The 21715-nt window shown below is 36.0% G+C and overlaps 1 protein-coding gene across 1 annotated transcript in view; it reads left to right on the top strand.

Annotated features, from left to right (window-relative positions):
- Window positions 1-21715, top strand: part of OTOGL (otogelin like) — a 175256-nt gene that overhangs the window by 132084 nt on the left and 21457 nt on the right. Inside the window, 8 exon segments of the mRNA NM_001373976.1 lie at window positions 85-274; window positions 2905-3119; window positions 15594-15735; window positions 16648-16833; window positions 19053-19265; window positions 19733-19837; window positions 20108-20215; window positions 21562-21663. Of these exon segments, the coding sequence (NP_001360905.1) occupies window positions 85-274; window positions 2905-3119; window positions 15594-15735; window positions 16648-16833; window positions 19053-19265; window positions 19733-19837; window positions 20108-20215; window positions 21562-21663 (1261 nt within the window).

A 21715-nucleotide genomic window follows, 5' to 3' on the forward strand; every position in this document is an offset into this window, starting at 1 on the left:
ACATTAAATCAGAATAGTTCTGTATTCTCCTAATTTGTATATTTAAGTAAATATTTCGTAACAGGTGTATTTATGTTATTCTAGGTAGAAGTGGATTCCATTGTTGTGCCTTTGCCCTTTTCAAGTCAGGAACTGTCCATAGAGGATTCTGGTTCAATGTATGTAATTACTACTCCAGCTGGACTAATCATAAAGTGGTCTCATCTTACAGGAATCATAGACATTCATTTTGGCTTCCGATTTAACTTGTCATCCTACACAGAAGGACTTTGTGGTGAGCGCTGCCCTTCAAATCTTGATTTCGTCTGTTTTTTTTTTTCTATTCACGCTATGCCATTTTGGACCCTGTTGCCCCATTTTTCAGATTTGAGATGTGATATTAACTTTCAGTTCCCATGTAAATATGGAAGGAAGCAATGATTTTTCCATAAATGTGCTAAGAAGCAGGAAATAACACTTCAATTTGGGTATTTTATGAAAGTGTATGCTTACTGCTGTTACTACGATGCTGTTTGTATTTCCACTAGCTCATCTTTATTAGGCATTAATGAAGTGTCAGGCATTATTTTACATATTTTAACTCACTTAACTTTAAGATCTAGTAAGTAGATAATAGTGTTATCTCAATTTATAAGTGATACAAGTGAGGCATAGAAAGTTTAAAGGCTTACATATCTTTGTTTCCTCTTAATTTTTTTAAAAGCTTGAAATCAGGGAAAACTTAAGTCATCTTGAAAGAACATACCATTCAGAATATTTGTCCTAGTTTTATTATGAAATCTAAAGCTGAGATATACCATTACATCTAGGTTTAATATTGCAATATATTACACAGATATATAAAGAGTTTTAAGTCAAAGAAAACAAATTAGAAATATCTGTAGGTACATAATGAAATAAAAAGAATACTGGCTCTGGTGTCTGCTAGAAAGTTGAACACAGGTTATTCTCTTTACAGCTGTGTGCTCTGAAGAGAATGTCAGTTTCCTCATCTTTAAAAGGGGACAGTAATATCCATTTTCAAGATTGTTTGGATTACATGTGAAAGTTAGTATAAACACAACACATAAATACACACAGTCAATAAATGTTGGTTTAGTACAAATATATCTATTTTTAATCTCAGTAAATATTAATTAAATAAAAGTTTATGGATCACCTATTGTGTGTCTGACATTATGCTTGATGCTGACAACTCAAAAATGAGTGGCTAAGTCCTTGCCCTCAATAAATTACACAAAATATCCAAATTTCCTGTTTAAAAATTTGAACATTTTTGGAAACTTTTGCTAAAATGGTTTTCATAGTTCCTCACTTGTTTAGAGTATGCTAAACATAGCATAAATTTCTATGGTGACTTAAGGTTATGATTTGGAAATAGGCATTAATGAGTATATGTACTAAATCAATAGTTATTATTGAGTAATAACTGAGACTGGAAATGCATATTTTCTCCTATAACATCACTTTTGAAGAGTATTATTTCAGTTTGATTTTTATGTTTTTTATCCTTCTCTACTATTAGCTCTTGCTTTCATGTAGACAGCCACTCTGCTAGCTGGATTCTTAACTAAGCGCTGCAGAGACAGGGCTAGGATCACCTTTATACTAAACAGGGCTCATGCCCTAAATTCCTTGACCTCTCTTAAAGGGAAATCTGGGTACTGTCAGGATCACTAGACTAGGTGCTGGCTGAAAAGCTTCTAGTGAGTAAGACTGTTATCCAAACAGAGTTTGAACACTGGAATGAGAGGCTTATATTGACATCTTATTCTACACAGCACTATGAAGTCTGGAGTGGTGACTGAAGTTGTAGTGCAAACATATTTTTACTAGAAATTACCTTTCTCTAGAAAAGTTTAGACTTAAAAAATAGTAGCTCCTTTACAATGTAGTCCACTTAGGTTTTTTTTTTTAATGTTTAATTTCACGTAGTACCCTGTGTATTTACAAAGGTGAGGCATTGCAACCTTTATTCATCCTGATATATCTCCTTGGGAATTAAGATTTGATGTTTGAAGAAAATTTTTATTCATATATTTTATAGCCCAGAGTCTTGGGAATTAAGAAAAATTATGTCTTAAAGTTGGGTGGGATTCGGGTAAGGTATGATTATAGACCTGGTCTCATTACTTCCCTTGGCTCTGCACTGCATTTGGTGAAGAGTAAGCTCATCCTCAGTTTGGCTTTTCTCAAGGAAGATAGAGGCAGGTCAAGGCATCCCAAGGAAGGGAAATTGCCTGTGTCCTAGAATTCCAAGTTCAAGTCTTGAGCTTGACAATAGTTGTCCCTATGTTGAATAAATTCATGTGCCTAGGTGACTGCTACATGCTTGCTGGTTTATGCCTGGATTACCTGGAACAGTTGCTAATGCAAGGGAGTGAAGATTACCTTTATGCCAATCAGAGCCCTCACCTGGAATGATGTCATGCACTAGGTGATGGAGCAGTGATAATTCCTGAAAGAAAAATATTTAATATTTTCAGGCAGAGTTTTCACAGGGAAGTGGAAGCCTGGGAGCCAGTCACCAAATGTCCATTACTGTGGAAAGTCCCTTGCCAGGCCACTAGTTACTAAGTTAGAAGATGGTGTTAGTAATGGAGGAGTATAGGAACAGAATTAATGTCTTCTTTCTTAATCTTCTCTGATCTCTTCATGTATCTTGACTTCTAGGCTTTTGATTTCTTTCTTATTGGGTTAAGGCAGTTAGTTCTACACTATTTTATCAAAAAATTAGAACATAATTTAAAAAGTTCTTTCAGTGTAAAAGTTCAAGGATACGTAAACTTGGTACCTTATACGGTAAATCATTTGTTCATTTAAAATCAATTATTTAACTGATTTAGTTGTGCTGTCTACACTGGTTTAAGTTTTTTTCTTCTAACTGTCATATATTCTTTCAAGGAATTTGCAATGAAGATCCAGATGATGATCTAAGGATGCAAAATGGCACAATTATTACAAATATGGAAGACATAGGATTATTTATTGAGAGCTGGGAAATTGAGAAATCATTTGAAGTAACAATGAGAAGACCTGTTAGGAATTGTACTGAGCATGATTGCAGCCAGTGCACTGATTTATTAAATAGAAGAATTTTCATTCCATGTCATGATAAAGTAAGTTGGAAGCAACCATAAATAATACTTTCATGTTAGATATGTTGACAGTAAAAGCCAATACGTTACTGTTCTTGCTATGATGTTCTACTGAGAACAAAACCCCCAACCTTCTGTCAGTATGCTTTGGAATTCAGAATCACTTATTGTTTACAGGCTTACAAACACAAGAAGGATAATTTTATTTCTTTTCTTTATGCTTCGTTAGAATTATATCTACAGCTTTCAGGAAAAAAATGAAAGTTTGTCCTATGAATAAATGTCTCCAGGAGACAGAGATCAATGACGTTTGATAACCCAGTATCAAGACCAAGACAGTGAGGCTTTAATCAGTTCCTTATGATCCTGGCTTCTTAGGCATATACTTGTAATAGAATCTGTCACTTACTCAATTTACTTGGTCTTTATTGGTCTCTAACTTTCTGAGTTTAAGTGATTATAGGTATTTTAAATAATCTATATTGTTTAAAAAATCCATCATTAAAGACAAAGGACAAATACAGTATTTCCTGATCATTTAACTATAATTTAGTGAGCATCTAGTACATAGAAATCACTGTGTTAGATTTCTGTGGTAGAAGATGAATAGGATGCTCTCCTTACCCTCAAGGAGCCTAGTAGGAAGGCAAGTCTGTGAGCAGATACATTAAAATATACATTATAGAGGTACACAGGAGCCCAGGTTTGGAGAAGACTTCATGGAGTTTTAGATCTTTTTCTTTTCTTTTCTTTTTTTTGAGACAGTCTCACTCGGTCGCCTAGGCTGGAGTATAGTGGCACGATCTCAGCTCACTGCAACCTCTGCCTCCCAGGTTCAAGTGATTCTCCTGCCTCAGCCTCCCAAGTAGCTGGGACTACAGGTGCCCATGACCACGCCCAGCTAATATTTTTAGTACAGGCAGGATTTCACCATGTTAGGCAGGATGGTCTGGATCTCCTGACCTCGTGATCCACCCACCTCAGCCTCCCAAAGTGTTGGGATTACAGGCGTGAGCCACCGCGCCCGGCCCGGGGTTTTAGATCTTTGAATTGTTTAAAAGTATGAGTTTGCTAGGAGAGAAGAGGGAGGGATGGAGTTCCAGGCAGAGATAACAATGCAATGGTCCCTCAGTGGGAGGTTGGTTCCAGGACCCTCACAGATATCAAAATCCTTGGATGCCCAAGTCCCTTTATAAAATATAGTATAGTATTTGCATATAACCTACACAATTCTCCCACATATGTTAAGTCATCTCTAGATTACTTATAATACCTAATGCAAGCTAAATGCTATATGAATAGTTTTTACACTGTATTATTTTTTACATTTTTATTATTTTTTATTCTTGTATTTTTTTTTTTTACTTTCTTTTTCTGAATATTTTTGAGAGCATCTTTGGAGATTCTAGCAGGGGAGTGCAGCTACTCATATACCCTTGACCAAAGGCCGTTCCTCTGTCGGGGATGGTCGTCCTTTCAACCAAATGCACACCTTCGGGAAGGACGTAAATGGAGCAGTGAGGGAGGAAGGGACACTTGCTGAGCAAGCCAGATCAGCTGAATCAACCCTGGCAGTCAGTGGGATGACAGATGTCACAGCCAGATCTCTCTCACATCGGTTTTTCTGAATATTTTTCATCCATGGTTGGTTGAATCTATGGATGTGGAAACCGGAAACCCTGGGTAAGGGGGGCTGACTGTATATGCAAGAGAAAGCTTGGTTTAAAGGCCATGTGAGGAAAACATTAAAAGAGTTTGGTGCGACATCTATGAAGGGAAGAGTCAGGGAAGGAAAGCAAGGGAATTGTCAAGTCAGGAAGGAGCTCACTGTGAATGACCTTTGATGCGCCCTATGCGTTCCCTGAGGGAAAAGACAAAAGTATGAAGTCATGGGATAAAAATGGCATATCTTTGTGGAACTTCAGTTTTACATGGAGATTTGGATGAAAATAAGTTTTAAATGTTCACATTTTTAAAATGCATGCACATAAACATGAAGAAATAGCAAACACTTTAAAACTCATTCAGTGCCACTTTAGTCTGTCTTTTTAAAGCATCATGATTTTTTAAAATTGCGTTTTTAACTGGGAACTTGAAAGGTTGGTTATATCAGGAAACTTTCAGCTTGACTATTCAAGGCATAATGAAGCAACACAGGATACCATTTAGTCTGTGATAGCTTCCACTTTTCCCTTATAATCTTCAGTATACAAAAATTAGCTGGGTGTGGTGGCACACATCTGTAATCCCAGTTATTCGGGAGGCTGAGGCAGGAGAATTGCTTGAACCTGGGAGGCAGAGGCTGCAGTGAGCCGAGATCGCGCCATTGCACTCCAGCCTGAATGCTTACTTAAAGTGTGTGGGTTTTGTTTATTGTAGAAATGTAAATGGGCACCAAGTTATGTTGTGTCTTATGTTGGAAAATCTAAATCAACAACCACATAAAACTATTCCTAGGGTAACATCTAAAAACCAATCATGCAGAATTTAAGGATAATTATTAGAATATTTTGTTTTATTGTTTATTTTTATAAATAACAAGTAATCTTGGCTCAAAAGGTTTCTTCAGAACTAGTTTTAGAATCATTTGGAAAGTCAGGCTTGTCCATCAAGATCTTCATTAAACTCATCACTCTCTTCACAATGAACATCTTGCTTTTATATTTTCTTAGGCTGTTCAATGATGGGATAAATTTTTATAATTTTTTTAAGTGTTATAGTTTGAATATCTTTCAACAAAAGAAAGTTAATTTGCCATTTTATCTGCTACATAGATATAAATCAATTTAAAGAAGGTATTGGCTATATAATATATATTATTATATTATATATAAAAATATATATTTACATTATATATAATATATTTATATATTATATTTATATTATACATTATATACTAATATATAATGTATAATAAAAATATAATATATAAATATATTATAATATATAATATATAATAATATATTATATATTATATATAAAAATATATATTATATATATGTATTTTTTGAAGAGTCTCACCCTGTCATCCAGGCACTGATGTCATCCAGTGCAATGGCGTGATCTCGGCTCACTGCAGCCTCCACCTCTCAGATTCAAGTGACTCTCCTGCCTCAGCCTCCTGAGTAGCTGGGATTACAGGCATGTGCCACCATGCCTGGCTAATTTTTTGTCTTTTTAATACAGATGGAGTTTCACCACGTTGGCCAGGCTGGTCTCGAACCCCTGACCTCAAGTGATCCACCCACCTTGGCCTCCCAAAGTGTTGGGATTACAGGTGTGAGCCATCACACCCGACCATGGCTATAATATTTTTACAGTCAGAGTTGAAAATATAATTTTTCATCATGGAAAGAAAAGATAAAAAGTAAAACCTAAATAATGTAAATGGATTATTTTAACAGTAATGGTAAAGAAGAACTCACAAAATTGGCTTATTTTGCAGATTTTTTTCAAGAGTGACCAATTAAAAATACTATAAAAAAGTTTGAGAACAAGATCAAAATAATTGACTGTAGGACCTACTAGTACTTTCAGACTCTCAAGTTCTCAAAGCCTCTAGATGTGTTTCCTTGAGAAACTAAAAGAGACCCTTACAAAGCTTATGAGGATTCTATACACAGTAGCCTGTGTCTTCAGACAACATCCTTAGCTGCATTCTGGTCATGATGATTCAGTGATAACTCTGGCACAGTCCATACAATAGTGGAAAATGCATTTTCTTTTTACCCACATAGTTCTTGTATATTGCAAAACAGAGGTAGAGAAGACACAGTATTACCATCACGCTGAACTTGATATTTGGCATCGAATCTCCTCAATTCACTGCAGATTTCTTATGTGGATATTAAGGGATTGAATGCAATATCAAAGTGCCCATTAATCCATGAGATAGGCAGTATGTAGTTCTTTTTCTCTCAAAGCCTCAAGTCTTAAGACATTATTTTTATTTAAAAGACACAGACTATTAAGCACCAGAATGTAAAACTTGCATGACCTGAAAAAAATACTTCAAAGAAATTTTGAGTTTATAGTGACTTCTTTGGGCTGAACTCTAATCAACCTTGAGATAAAGTTTCCCTTTCTCTACCTTCTGCTTCTAAAAGTTACTTTGATTAAAGTCCTGTTGCAAGAAAAAAAAGAAAGTTAAGAAGTAAAAAAAAAGGGAGGGTCATGACAATTTGCTCAGTAGATCTGTATGAAGGTCTGAAGAAGATGGGCTAGGCAGATATAGTAAGGTAGCTAATTAAAAGGTCTCTGAGTAGTTTTTATTTGCTTGTTTTAACCTTTTATTGTGGTAATGTTTACATATTCACAAAAGTGGTGGGAACAGTATAAGAACTTTTCGGTGTCCGTCATCCAGATTAAAAAATCATTTAAAAATTGCCTCTTTTTTTCTGCCTATCTTCTTCACTCCTGCCCACATCCCGCCCCTGTTGAATTATTTTAAAGCAAATCTACTTTGGGAAAACGATGATGGACTCTGCTGGTCAGTGGGAAGCAAGTGAGGATAGCGGCACGTTCAGAAAAGAACGATGGCATTTGGGAGACATTTGGGATGTGGAATGGGCAGGATTTAAGGACCAATTAGATGTTAGTGCTAAGGGAGGGTGAGCATTTGTAGATGACTTCAACTTTCTAGCTTAAACAGGGTAACATATCGAGATAAAGAAATTCTTGATGGCTTGTTGATACTCAATCGGTTCCATCCAAGCTATCACCAAGTCATGTTGAGTCCACTTCCAAAATATATTCAATATCCATGCATTTCTTCCCACCACCATTTGAATACAGACCACCATCATCTCTTGCCTGGTCCAATGACAAAGCTTTATAATTTGATTTTTTTTTAAACAGAACATCAGGCAGTTTAATAGATGCTTCTCTTGACTTACATCTTTCTTTTAAAAAAAATTATACTTTATATTCGGGGATATATGTGCAGAACGTGCAGGTTTGTTATATAGGTATACACGTGCCACGGTGGTTTGCTACACCCAACAACCCATCAACCCGTCATCTACATTGGGTATTTCTTCTAATGCTCTTCCTCCCCTAGTCCCCCACCCCCCAACGGGGTGTGTGATGTTCCCCTCCCTGTGTCCTTATTGTTTAACTCCCACTTATGAGTGAGAACACATGGTGTGTGGTTTTCTGTTCCTGTGTTAGTTTGCTGAGAATGATGGTTTCCAGCTTCATCCATGTCCCTGCAAAGACATGTTATGGCTGCATAGTATTCCATGGTGTATATGTGCCACATTTTCTTTATCTAGTCTATTATTGATGGGCATTTGGATTGGTTCCAAGTCTTTCTATTATGAACAGTGCTGCAATAAACATACGTAGAATGATTTATAATCCTTTGGGTAGATACCCAGTAATGGGATTGCTGGGTCAAATGGTATTTCTGGTTCTAGATCCTTGAGGAACTGCCACACTGTCTTCCATAACAGTTGAACTAATTTACACTCTCACCAACAGTGTAAACACGTTCCTCTTTCTCCACATCCTCGCCAGCATCTGTTGTTTCCTGACTTTTTAATGGTTGCCATTCTAACTGGTGTGAGATGGTATCTCATGTGGTTTTGTTTTGCATTTCTCTAATGACCAGTGATGCTGAACTTTTGTTTCATATGTTTGTTGGCCACACAAATGTCTTTTTTTGAGAAGTGTGTTCCTATCCTTCACCCACTTTTTGATGGGGGTTTTTTTTTCTTGTAAATTTGTTGAAGTTCTTTGTAGAGTCTGGATATTAGCCCTTTGTCAGATGGATAGATTGCAAAATTTTTCTCCCATTCTATAGGTTGCCTGTTCACTCTGATGATGGTTTCTTTCGCTGTGCAGAAGCTGTTTAGTTTAATTAGATCCCATTTGTCAACTTTGGCTTTTGTTGCCATTGTTTCTGGTGATTTAGTCATGAAGTCTTTGCCCATGACTGTCATGAATGATATTGCCTAGGTTTTCCTCTAGGGTTTTTATGGTTTTAGGTCTTACATTTAAGTCTTTAATCTATCTTGCGTTAATTTTTATATAAGGTGTAAGGCGGAGATCCAGTTTCAGTTTTCTGTATGTGGCTAGCCAGTTTTCCCAACACCATTTATTAAATAGGGAATCATTTCCCCATTGCTTGTTTTTGTCAGGTTTGTGAAAGATCAGATGGTTGTAGATGTGTGGCATTATTCCTGAGTCCTCTGTTCTGTTCCATTGGACTATATGTCTGTTTTGGTACCAGTACCATGCTGTTTTGGTTACTGTAGTCTTCTACCACTGAGCTTCATCCTCGTTTGCAAATCTCTACAAAGCAGGCAGAATAATATCTTAAAATTATAAACAGAATGTGTGATTTCTCTACCTAAAATCCTTCACTGTATTGCACTTAGAGTACATTCCAAAGTTTTTACCAGGGCTGTCAATGTCCTCTATAATCTGGCCCACCTATTTCTCCAGCCACGTCTTATGCTACGCTCTTCTTGTTTGCTAAGCTCCAACCATTGTTGCCTCCCTTCAGCTCTCTTAATATTCCAAGAGTTTTTTCTGCCAAAAGGCTCTTCTTCTTGCTATTTCCCCAGCTGGAATACTTTTCTGGAGTACTTTTTTCTTTCAATCCTTTTTAGCATGGTGGCTTCTCTTCATCTTTTTTTTTTTTTTCCTTTTATTATTATTATTATTATTATTATTATACTTTAGGCTCTATGGTACATGTGCGCAACGTGCAGGTAAGTTACATATGTATACATGTGCCATGCTGGTGCGCTGCACCCACCAACTCGTCATCTAGCATTAGGTATATCTCCCAATGCTATCCCTCCCCGCTCCCCCCACCCCACAACAGTCCCCGAAGTGTGATGTTCCCCTTCCTGTGTCCATGTGTTCTCATTGTTCAATTCCCACCTATGAGTGAGAATATGCGGTGTTTGGTTTTTTGTTCTTGCGATAGTTTACTGAGAATGATGATTTCCAATTTCATCCATGTCCCTACAAAGGACGTGAACTCATCATTTTTTATGGCTGCATAGTATTCCATGGTGTATATGTGCCACATTTTCTTAATCCAGTCTATCATTGTTGGACATTTGGGTTGGTTCCAAGTCTTTGCTATTGTGAATAATGCCGCAATAAACATACGTGTGCATGTGTCTTTATAGCAGCATGATTTATAGTCCTTTGGGTATATACCCAGTAATGGGATGGCTGGGTCAAATGGAATTTCTAGTTCTAGATCCCTGAGGAATTGCCACACTGACTTCCACAAGGGTTGAACTAGTTTACAGTCCCACCAACAGTGTAAAAGTGTTCCTATTTCTCCACATCCTCTCCAGCACCTGTTGTTTCCTGACTTTTTAATGATTGCCATTCTAACTGGTGTGAGATGGTATCTCATTGTGGTTTTGATTTGCATTTCTCTGATGGCCAGTGATGGTGAGCATTTTTTCATGTGTTTTTTGGCTGCATAAATGTCTTCTTTTGAGAAGTGTCTGTTCATGTCCTTTGCCCACTTTTTGATGGGGTTGTTTGTTTTTTTCTTGTAAATTTGTTGGAGTTCATTGTAGATTCTGGATATTAGCCCTTTGTCAGATGAGTAGGTTGCGAAAATTTTCTCCCATTTTGTAGGTTGCCTGTTCACTCTGATGGTAGTTTCCTTTGCTGTGCAGAAGCTCTTGAGTTTAATTAGATTCCATTTGTCAATTTTGGCTTTTGTTACCATTGCTTTTGGTGTTTTAGACATGAAGTCCTTGCCCGTGCCTATGTCCTGAATGGTATTGCCTAGGTTTTCTTCCAGGGTTTTTATGGTTTTAGGTCTAACATTTAAGTCTTTAATCCATCTTGACTTAATTTTTGTATAAGGTGTAAGGAAGGGATCCAGTTTCAGCTTTCTACATATGGCTAGCCAGTTTTCCCAGCACCATTTATTAAATAGGGAATCCTTTCCCCATTTCTTGTTTTTGTCAGGTTTGTCAAAGATCAAATAGTTGTAGATATGTGGCATTATTTCTGAGGGCTCTGTTCTGTTCCATTGATCTATATTTCTGTTTTGGTACCAGTACCATGCTGTTTTGGTTACTGTACCCTTGTAGTATAGTTTGAAGTCAGGTAGCGTGATACCTCCAGCTTTGTTCTTTTGGCTTAGGATTGACTTGGCGATGCGGGCTCTTTTTTGGTTCCATATGAACTTTAAAGTAGTTTTTTCCAATTCTGTGAAGAAAGTCATTGGTAACTTGATGGAGATGGCATTGAATCTGTAAATTACCTTGGGAAGGATGGCCATTTTCATGATATTGATTCTTCCTACCCATGAGCATGGAATGTTCTTCCATTTGTTTGTATCCTCTTTTATTTCCTTGAGCAGTGGTTTGTAGTTCTCCTTGAAGAGGTCCTTCATGTCCCTTGTAAGTTGGATTCCTAGGTATTTTATTCTCTTTGAAGCAATTGTGAATGGGAGTTCACTCATGATTTGGCTCTCTGTTTGTCTGTTATTGATGTATAAGAATACTTGTGATTTTTGTACATTGATTTTGTATCCTGAGACTTTGCTGAAGTTGCTTATCAGCTTAAGGAGATTTTGGGCTGAGACAATGGGGTTTTCTAGATATACTATCATGTCATCTGCAAACAGGGACAATTTGACTTCCTCTTTTCCTAATTGAATACCCTTGATTTCCTTCTCTTGCCTAATTGCCCTGGCCAGAACTTCCAACACTATGTTGAATAGAAGTGGTGAGAGAGGGCATCCCTGTCTTGTGCCAGTTTTCAAAGGGAATGCTTCCAGTTTTTGCCCATTCAGTATGATATTGGCTGTGGGTTTGTCATAAATAGCTCTTATTATTTTGAGATACGTCCCATCAATACCTAATTTATTGAGAGTTTTTAGCATGAAGGGTTGTTGAATTTTGTCAAAGGCCTTTTCTGCATCTATTGAGATAATCATGTGGTTTTTGACTTTGGTTCTGTTTATATGGGCTTTGTTTTTGTAGTTGTTGAGATCCACAAGCAGAGAACAGGTCTGTTTTATTTATCTTTATTCTTATGCATAGTACGGTGCCTGATATGTAGTTAGGTACCCAATAAATGATAAAAGTTTTCATCAGTTAATAAGTAAGCAGAAGATACAGAAGAATCAGCTTTTGTGGGCTAAGTAGAGAAGGGATACATTTTTTTTTTATTTTGGACAGATTAAGTCATGTGCATCATCAGAGTAAAAACATCGAGCAGAAACTCTGGAGTGTAATTTGGGAGCTCAGAGGAGATAAGTTGAGGCCAGAGATCAGGTGGAAGAGTTATTAGTATATGGATTTTTAAAATAATGATAATTTAGGATGTGCCAGGTTTTTTTTCTGTACATTTTCCATATATTAGCTCATTTAATTTTCACAACAATTTTAAGTAGTAGTAGTTGTTACTATTAACTCTATTTCACGTATGAAGAAACCAAGACAAAGAAGGTTTAAATGCCCCAAATGGTGATAGAAACCATGGGAATGGATGAGCTTGGGGAGAGCATTTTCAGTGAGAGAACATAATCATTGAGGATGGGATCTAGTAAAACAGAATGAGAGGCAGGTAGAAGAAACAATGACCAAGTAGATAGAAAGACAATGGAGCGCGGTACCTTTGAAGTTCAAGGAGAGAACGTTTTAAGCAAGTGGACATGCTAATGACAATATAGGCTTCTGAGAGATCACGGAGTGTTTAGAATATCAATTTCATTGCATTTGATTAAAAGAAGGCTATTAATGACTAAAGCAAGTATTCTGTGCAAAGTAGGGTGCTTGGAAACAGAGGATTTCACAAAGGACATTGAAAAGAAAGTAAAATCTTAGGGTTTTTTCCTGCATCTTCAAAAATATTTAATTTTATTTTTATATTGACAGGTAAAATTATATGTGTTTACTGTGTACAACGTGATGTTTTGAAGTGTATATACATTGTGGAATGATGAAATCTAGCTAATCAACAAATGCATTACCTCATGTGATTATCACTTGTGTGATGATAACACTTTACATCCACTCTCAGCATTTTTCAATAATATATTATTATAGTCAACATGTTGTACAATAGAACTCTTGGACTTCTGCCCATCTAACTGAAATTCTGTACCCTTTAACAACATCTTCCCATCACTTCAGTCCCTGGTAACCATAATTCCTTGCTCGATTCTATAAGATCAACTTTTTTAGTTTTCACATGTGAGTGAGATCATGTAGTATTTGTCTTCCTGTGCCTGGCTTATTTCACTTAACATCATGTTCTCTGGGTTCATTCATGTTGTCACAAATTACACGATTTCATTCTTTTTAAAGGATAGATAATATTCCATTGTGTATATTTACCAAATTTTCTTTCTTCATTCATTCATTGGCAGACCTGTAGGTTGATTCTATATTTTGGCTATTGTGAATAATGCTGCAGTAAACATGGATGTGCAGACATCTCTGTGACATACTGATTTCATTTCCTTTGGATATGTACCTAGTGGTAGGGTAGCTCAGTTATATAATATTACTATCTTTAATTTTTTGAGAAACCTCCGTATTGTTTTCCACAATTGCTGTACTAATTTACATTCCGCCAACAGTGTGCAATGGTTATCTTTTCCCTACATCCTCGCCAATGATCATTATTTTTTGTCTTTTTGATAATACCCATTCTAACGAGTGTGAGGAAATAGCACATTGTGGTTTTAATTTGTACTTTTCTGATGATTAATGATAATAGACATTTTTCATGTACTTGTTGGACATTTGCACATCTTTTTTTGACAGGTATCTATTCAGTTCCTTTGACCATTTTTAAATTGGGTTATTTGTTTTCTTGTTATTGAGTTGTTTGAATTCCTTGTGTATTTTGGATATTAACCCATTATTAGATGTATAGTTTGCAAATATTTTCTCCCATTCTATAGGTCGTCTCTTTACTACATTGATTGTTTCCTTTGCTTTGCAGAAACTTTTATTTTGATGCAATCCCATGTGTCTATTTTTTCTTTTGTTTTCTGTACTTTGGGGTTCATATGCAGAAAATTATTGCTCAGACCAGTGTCCTAGAGCTTTTCCTCTGTTTTCATCTAGTGGTTTTGTAGTTTCAGGTTCTACAGTTAAGTCTTATAGTCTCTTTTGAGTTGATTTTTTGTATATGATGTGAATTAAGGATCTAATGTCATTCAACTGCTAGTGGATATTCAGTTTTCCCAGCACTATTTATTGGAGATACTTTTCTTTCCCCATTGTGTACTCTTGGCACCTTTGTCAAAAATCAGTTGGCTGGCTGTAAATGTGTGGATTTACTTCTGGGTCTCTGTTCTGTGTCCCATAGGCCTATATGTCTGTTTTCTTGCCATTGTGTTTGTTGTTGTTGTTGTTGCTTTGTTTGTTTGTTTGTGTTTGAGATGCAGTCTCACTCTGTTGCCAGGCTGGAGCACAGTGGCGTGATCTCGGCTCACTGCAACCTCTGCCTCCCGGGTTCAAGCGATTCTCCTGCCTCAGCCTCTGGAGTAGCTGGGATTACAGGCGCGTGCCACCACACCTGGCTAATTTTTGTATTTCTAGTAGAGACGGAGTTTCACCATGTTGGCCAGGATGGTGTCAATCTCTTGACCTCGTGATCCGCCCGCCTCAGCCTCCCAAGCCATTGGTTTTTATAGTGGGCTGATTTGCCCGCTGCTGCCAGGAGGAGTCCTAGCAGTGGCATGAAGTTGGGGTTATTGTTTAGGAGGAATATTTGTTGTAGTTCCCATGAGTTGGAGTGTAAGAGAAATCATGCTAGGACCAGGACGAAGCCAATATCGCCGTTACGGTTATACAGACCCTGAAGGAAAATAGATGGACTGTGAAAAAATACTATTTTTATCGGATACTTTGGCCTGTATCAGAATTTGGCATCTGAATTTAGATACTTAGTATGTGCCTGTTGAATAATGAGTTGAGAGAAAAATGGAATAAATATTGTCACATGCTACATTATTTATATTTCAGGTGTCTCTAGATCAAAATGGAACATATATAGGAAAAAAATCAGTAATTAAATTGAGGTGTGCCAAATTTTTATAAATTATGTAACTAATATTGAATATTAATAAAAGTTTTGAGAAGCATTTATAACTTTATTTAATAAGCAATGCTGTATACCATTAGAGAATGCTTTGTGAGCTTCCAATTTAATCTATAATTGTTCAAACTCTTATTCAGTATATGGAAAAGGCAATTGTAGCCCACAGTGGATATTAGAAATAAATTTTTGCTTGGCTCCACATACTCTGTTTTCTTTTCCATCTTTATAAGAAAGATTTGTGTAGATTAGTGCAGATGGTATTTGTCTTATTTAAATGTGTTTAGAGTGATGTTTAATATTAAGAATTTTTGAAAATGTAAAGTCTATGATGAAGTATAATGAATATTAACTTGCTACCCTTTGAGTCTCCAAATAATCTTAGTCTAGCTTAGGGCTTTCAGAGAAATAAAACAATATAACTTATTTCAAGGCAAAATGTTTCTCTAGGTTTCACCGGAAGACTTTTGTGAAAAGATGTGGATCAATTATACCTATTTTTGGAACTATGAATGTGATGCACTTTCTGCATATGTGGCTCTGTGCAACAAATTTGATATCTGTATTCAGTGGAGAACACCTGATTACTGCTGTAAGTAACTGTTAACTGAATAATATTTTTCAATCATAAATAAAGTTCACTTTTGCAATCACTTCTTTCCTTTTTCTTTTTTATCATGAACTAATTTAGTAAGCATAAAATGCACAGAAGAAGCTATGACAAACACAAGTTACATCACTTGATTTCAGAAATAAAACAGTCACACATGAAGCTCCCTGTGTGCCTTCTCCAGCCCTTCCCTCTCTTTAACCTGAGAGGTAATCACTATTCAAGAGGGGCATTGCTGATTCATCGGGAACGTGTGTCATCTCCAATTTCACTAGACACTGTCAAATTGTTCTCCACTGAGATTGTACCAATTTATAACCCCACCATCTGAGTATTTAATTTTTAATAGTATGACTTTTTACAATCATTGACAATCCACAAGGATTTTCTAAAACATCATTTATAAACTGCTCAGCAATAGTAATTTCTTTTGACAGTGAAGGATCAAACCTAAATATACAGCGTTTTTCTTTTTTATGATTTGGTTGAGTTATATACTGAAAGTGTATTTCGTTTATAATTCTGAGTAGACTGTTATCTCTTACTGCACAAAGCAATAATTTCATAATAGTTGATTGTATATTTATGCCAACCAGACTTGGGCTGCCTGTTGGTGATATTTATTCGTTATACATCTGATAAGCGTTTCCTACCATAACAGCTAATCCTAGCAGACCCTTAGAAAATGTTTAAAAATTACAAAAAATGCAAAAAACAAACACATTGATGCCTTTGTTTCTGATTTATGGTTACAGAGTAAATGAAAAATGGACTTTGAAGAAACTAAAATTTGCAAAATATATTTTCTAAAAGAAATCTGACATTTCTTTCTTTTACTAGAATTTAAATAGGTTACTTTTATCATTAGCAAATTTTGTCTCCTATTCTTCAAAGCCCTGAGTTGCCCAGAGGGGAAGGAATATCAACCCTGTGTGCGACCTTGTGAAGCCAGAACATGCCTGAACCAATGGTTCTATGGACACTCTTCCTGTCTGAACTTAAGAGAAGACTGTGTGTGCAAAGATGGAACTATTCTTCACAGGCCGCATTCAACCCAGTGCATTCCAGAGAAAGAGTGTGGTAAGACACAAAGTACAAAATGACTTCTCAGGGATCCGGCAAACAAACAAAAACGTTTTTTAGATATTGCAGAGATGTGCTAACAAAGGTTCATCAAAGACAGCCTAAGTGTTGGAAAGGAAATGAGTTTGTAGTTTGATTTCAATATGATTTCAAGAGAAGTTAATTGTTATAAAAGCTTCAGTGGTAATGTGTTTTAATCTTTATATCTGCCCATAGTAACTGAGAAAAAGCATGGGAAATCAAGAATTAAGAGTGTGGATTATGGACTGAACTCAAATTTAAGTTAATTCATGTATTAGTGGTTCACTTTTACTCCTATGACTCTCAGGTTATGCATCTGGAAAGTGAGGAAAATAATAGTACTTATAAGGTTAGTGTGGGGCTACATAATTTAGTAAAAAGCATTTTGCATTTAACATGGTGCCTTGAGAAAGTAAGCATGTAAGAAATGGCAGATGGTACTATTATCTGGGTACTATGATTTGGATGTGGTTTGTTCCCACCAAAACTCATGTTGAGGTTTGATCCCCCATGTGGCAGTGCTGGGAGGTGTGGCCTAGTGGGAGGTGTCTGGATCATGGGACCACTGCCCTCATCAATAGATTAATGCCTTCTCAAGGTTGTGAGTGAGTTATTGCTCTTGTGAGACTAGATTAGTTCTAGCAGAAATGGAATCTTTCCCTAAAGTACAGATTGTTATAAAGGGAGTTTCCTCCTCATATTTGATTCCTCTTCACATCTGTCCACTTCTCCTTTGACCTTCTGCCATAGTACAAGGCAGGAGAAAAACCGTCACTGGAATCTAAGTAGATGCTGGTGCCATGCCCCTTGAACTTCCCAGCCAGCAGAAGTGTGACTAAATGAACCTCTTTTCTTTATAAACTATCCATTTTCAGGTATTCTCTTAGAGCAACACAAAATGGACTAAGATACTGGAGGAACATATCTAGTATTTATATTTTCAAACAATGTTATTTTGATGCATTGTCTCCATGGTGGTGGCAGATGAAAAAGTGCAAAATTGAGATGATTGCAGCACGGGAATTGTCAGTCATAGGCCTCTTCATTATGGTCAAAAGAAAATGAATTGACTAATAATTAAAGAAAAAGGCAAGGAGAAGTGAAATGCATATATAGTTTCAGAAACAAGCTAGTGTTTGCCAGTATAGGAAGTATCTGTGGAAGACTTCGAGAATATACACGTGTGCTTATATTTGTTCTTTAGAGATCTATGAGATTTGGTTTGATAGTAAATAGGATAAGAGTTCATTGGAGGCTGGGGATATGGTCGATAACTACATTTATCATTATTATTCCTTAAAAGAACTACTAGATGGTCATATTTATCATAAAATAAAACTTTTAGTTAAAAATAATAGTCACTACATAATATTTTGCCTGATTGCCTACTTTTTACTTTTAGATTTTAAAGCAGAAATATTTTGAATTTTCATATGATATAAATGTTATATGAGATAGGGACTACCTTGTTTTCTAATCCCACTCATTTTTAACAGTTACTATTTTCGAACTAATTTAAATTTATATTATTGAATTTGATTAGGCTAAATAAATTATATTAACAGGACTTAAAATGTGTCAAAAATAATAGATCATTTATAGAAGAAGACACACAGATTTACAGATGGTTATAAAAGGAAAGAAACTTTTTCTTTCTTTTACTTTTTTCTTTTCTTTCTTTCTTTCTTTTTTTTTTTTTTTTTTTTTTGAGACAGGATCTACTCTGTTGCACAGGCTTAAGTACAGTGGTCATAGCTCACTGAGACCTCAAACTCTGGGCCTCCAGTGATCCTCCCACCTTAGCTTCCTGAGTAGCTGGGACTACAGGCATGCCACTACACTTCGCTAATTAGTTTTCTTTTTGGTAGAGACAAGGTCTTACTCTGTTGCCCAGGCTGGTCTCAAACTCCTGGCCTGAAGCAGTCCTCCCTCCTCAGCTTCCCAAAGTGCTGGGATTATAGGCACGAGCCACTGCATCTGACCAGGAAAAAAATATTTTCTGTGGACTAAGTATAAACTTTCATTAAAGAAAAATGTAAGTTAGTGGTGATGAAAGAGAAATCTGAGAAAACAATAGACTTGTGACACATCGTCTATGTCACTGGGCCACGTCACAGTCTGAAACCAAAACATGGTGGCATGATTTATTTTAGTGCCCAGGTTTTGAGTGTTATAATATTGTTGATCTTTTTAAGCATGCACTGATAGTGAAGACCAACCCCGCACTGCTGGGGAGATTTGGAATGGGGGCATTGATGAATGCGCTCTATACAAATGTTTGGAGAATGGAAGCGTTATTCCTATAGAACCTGACTGTGATGAAGAGCCCACGCCAGTTTGTGAACGAGAAGCTGAAGTTGTCATGGGCATCATTGATAAATGGACCTGCTGTTCAAAGGAAGTTTGTGGTATGTATGCAGAAGCCTTATAGTCAATTGATTCCACAAAATATGCTGATATTCTTTGTGAAAAAGCAGAGCATATATAATGCTTTGTATTTTAAAAAAAGGGCCATAAATGTCATTTTCTCAAAGCAAGTTTTGTTTCATTACAATTCTGTTGAATACACATGAAAAACTCTGGCTATTCACAGTTAATAACACTCAACAAAACACGAGAAGAGGAAAGATCTGGAAATCTTTGATGTATGAATCAAGGGTGAAAGACAATAATAGAAAAACATCAAAGCTGCTACATTTTCATATATGGCCCACTTTGTTAGCTGAATGGGTTAACTGCAGTGTAAAAACATGCATAATGAGAGTCATTTCCCCTCTTTGAGTTTCCTGCCTTGAGTTGGCAGTCATTTCCCTGCTTTGAGTTGGCAGATTTTAGTTGTGTTCACTAATATTTTAGCAGTTTTTCTTATTTATAGGATGTGACACGACTTTGTGTGAAACTACCATCCCAACATGTACAAATGGTCAAAAATTGATTGTTGGCCACAGTCCTCTTTCTTGCTGTCCACAGTACAAATGTGGTAAGTAATCAATATAGAGGTTCATTATTCATTCAGAACAGTGAATTAGATTCTCATTCTTTGTGTCTCCAAGACAATGATTTATTATAAAAGATTGTGGACTTGTCTTGCTAATTTTTTAAACCTGGTATATATTTTTCATATATATGTATATATATATGATTAAGAACTTTAAAATAAGTTATTTATTACTAAATTCAAAGAGAGGTAAACACTATGTCTTTTTTTATTATGCTATACAAATTTTCTAATGTAATTGTGTTTCTGCAGAATGTGACCCATTGAAATGCCCCAGTATTTCAACACCAGAATGCAGAGAAGACCAATTCATGATTCAAGTTCAACAGGAAGAACCTTGTTGTTTTTCCCCTTTTTGTGGTGAGTATTGTAGAGATAATTTCTTGGAAGAACAGAAAAGATCTAGGAAAAAAATCTCTTACTTGATGTGAATCTTATGAGACTGATGGTAAGCAATATTCTGATGTTATAAGAATTCAACTGAATGAGAAGTGTTGTAAAGAAAGTATGACATTTTAAATGACTAGACAATCATAATAAATACCTTCCCCCATCAACAAAAACTATATACATCAGTCCAAATATGACCAAGATATTTAAATCAAGCTTTTTAAATAAGGCCAATACCTAATTTTTTCGAAGAAAAATTTAGCACTGGCTTTCCTTGAAGAACCAACTTGAATAATGGGCTCTGCTAAGACTTTATAGGATGTCTTTAAAACTTCATGTCCTATATATCATGTTTGAGGTATGATGATCTCAAAAAAGAATGGCAGAAACAAAGGGTGACTGGAAAATGACTGGAGCTAAATATTCTGCCTGGTGAACTGAATATTGAAATATGAAGAATTCTCTAATTTTTTTTTCAAATGAATCATTATATCCAAGATTACTTGGTTATTAATGTAGGTTTCAGAAGTAATTGAAACAATTTCTTTGCATCAGTTAAGATTCATTGACTGCAAGTGGTAAAACTGATTGATTCTGGCTAGCTTTAGCACAACCTGTTGTTGGAAGGATCTGGGGAAGTAGGATCAAAATGAAGCAGAACAGTCAAGCCCCAGGAAGGAAAGAAACCAGCTGCTCTAGGTAGAAATCACTAATGATTGAGCAAACTTTATTTTTTTCTTCAGTTGATGTGTCTCTGTATATGACTCAAATTCCATCCAAAGGGATTCTGATTACTCCTATGTGGGTTGTTTCTACAGAGTGGCCTGGTGATGTGAGGCACCTTTAAAGATAGTCACTCAAAAATGTGTGGGTGGTGCATTTCCTCAAGGCCATTCAGAGAGTAGTTATCAAAGGTGGGAGGGCATGCTGAAGCAGCCCGAAAGAACAAATGCCTACTACATTTTCATCCCTAAATGAGAGTAATCAATGATAGTGAATTAAGAAAACACAAATATAATAAATAAACAAGTGACATTTTGATTCTAATGAGAACAAATTACCTAGGAAATCTGAATGCTCAATGCTCTACCTTTCTGGTAAGATGGTGTTCTATATGTCACTGTGCTTGGAAAGCATAAGGCAATATACTCAGACAGTATTATTGTTTTTATGGCCAAATAAGGAAATATACCTCATGTTTCTTTTACTATTTTCTTAAACAAAATTGATTTGATTTATGTATGGTAATTTAAACTCATATTATAATTCATGGTTTTTAGCTCAGCTGTGATCTTTGGCTTCTTGTTTTACCTTAGTTTGTGAATCTTGCACCAAACCTGTTCCACTATGTCATGATGGGGAATTTCTCACAGTAGATCTTAATAGCACACACTTCTGTTGTCCTCAGTATTACTGTGGTAAGTGTATATTAACTATTCTAAAATATTTAGGTGTGTCCAATGTTTAAGA

This window comes from Pongo abelii, chromosome 10, assembly GCF_028885655.2.
Source record: "Pongo abelii isolate AG06213 chromosome 10, NHGRI_mPonAbe1-v2.0_pri, whole genome shotgun sequence".
Classification (NCBI taxonomy): domain Eukaryota; kingdom Metazoa; phylum Chordata; class Mammalia; order Primates; family Hominidae; genus Pongo; species Pongo abelii.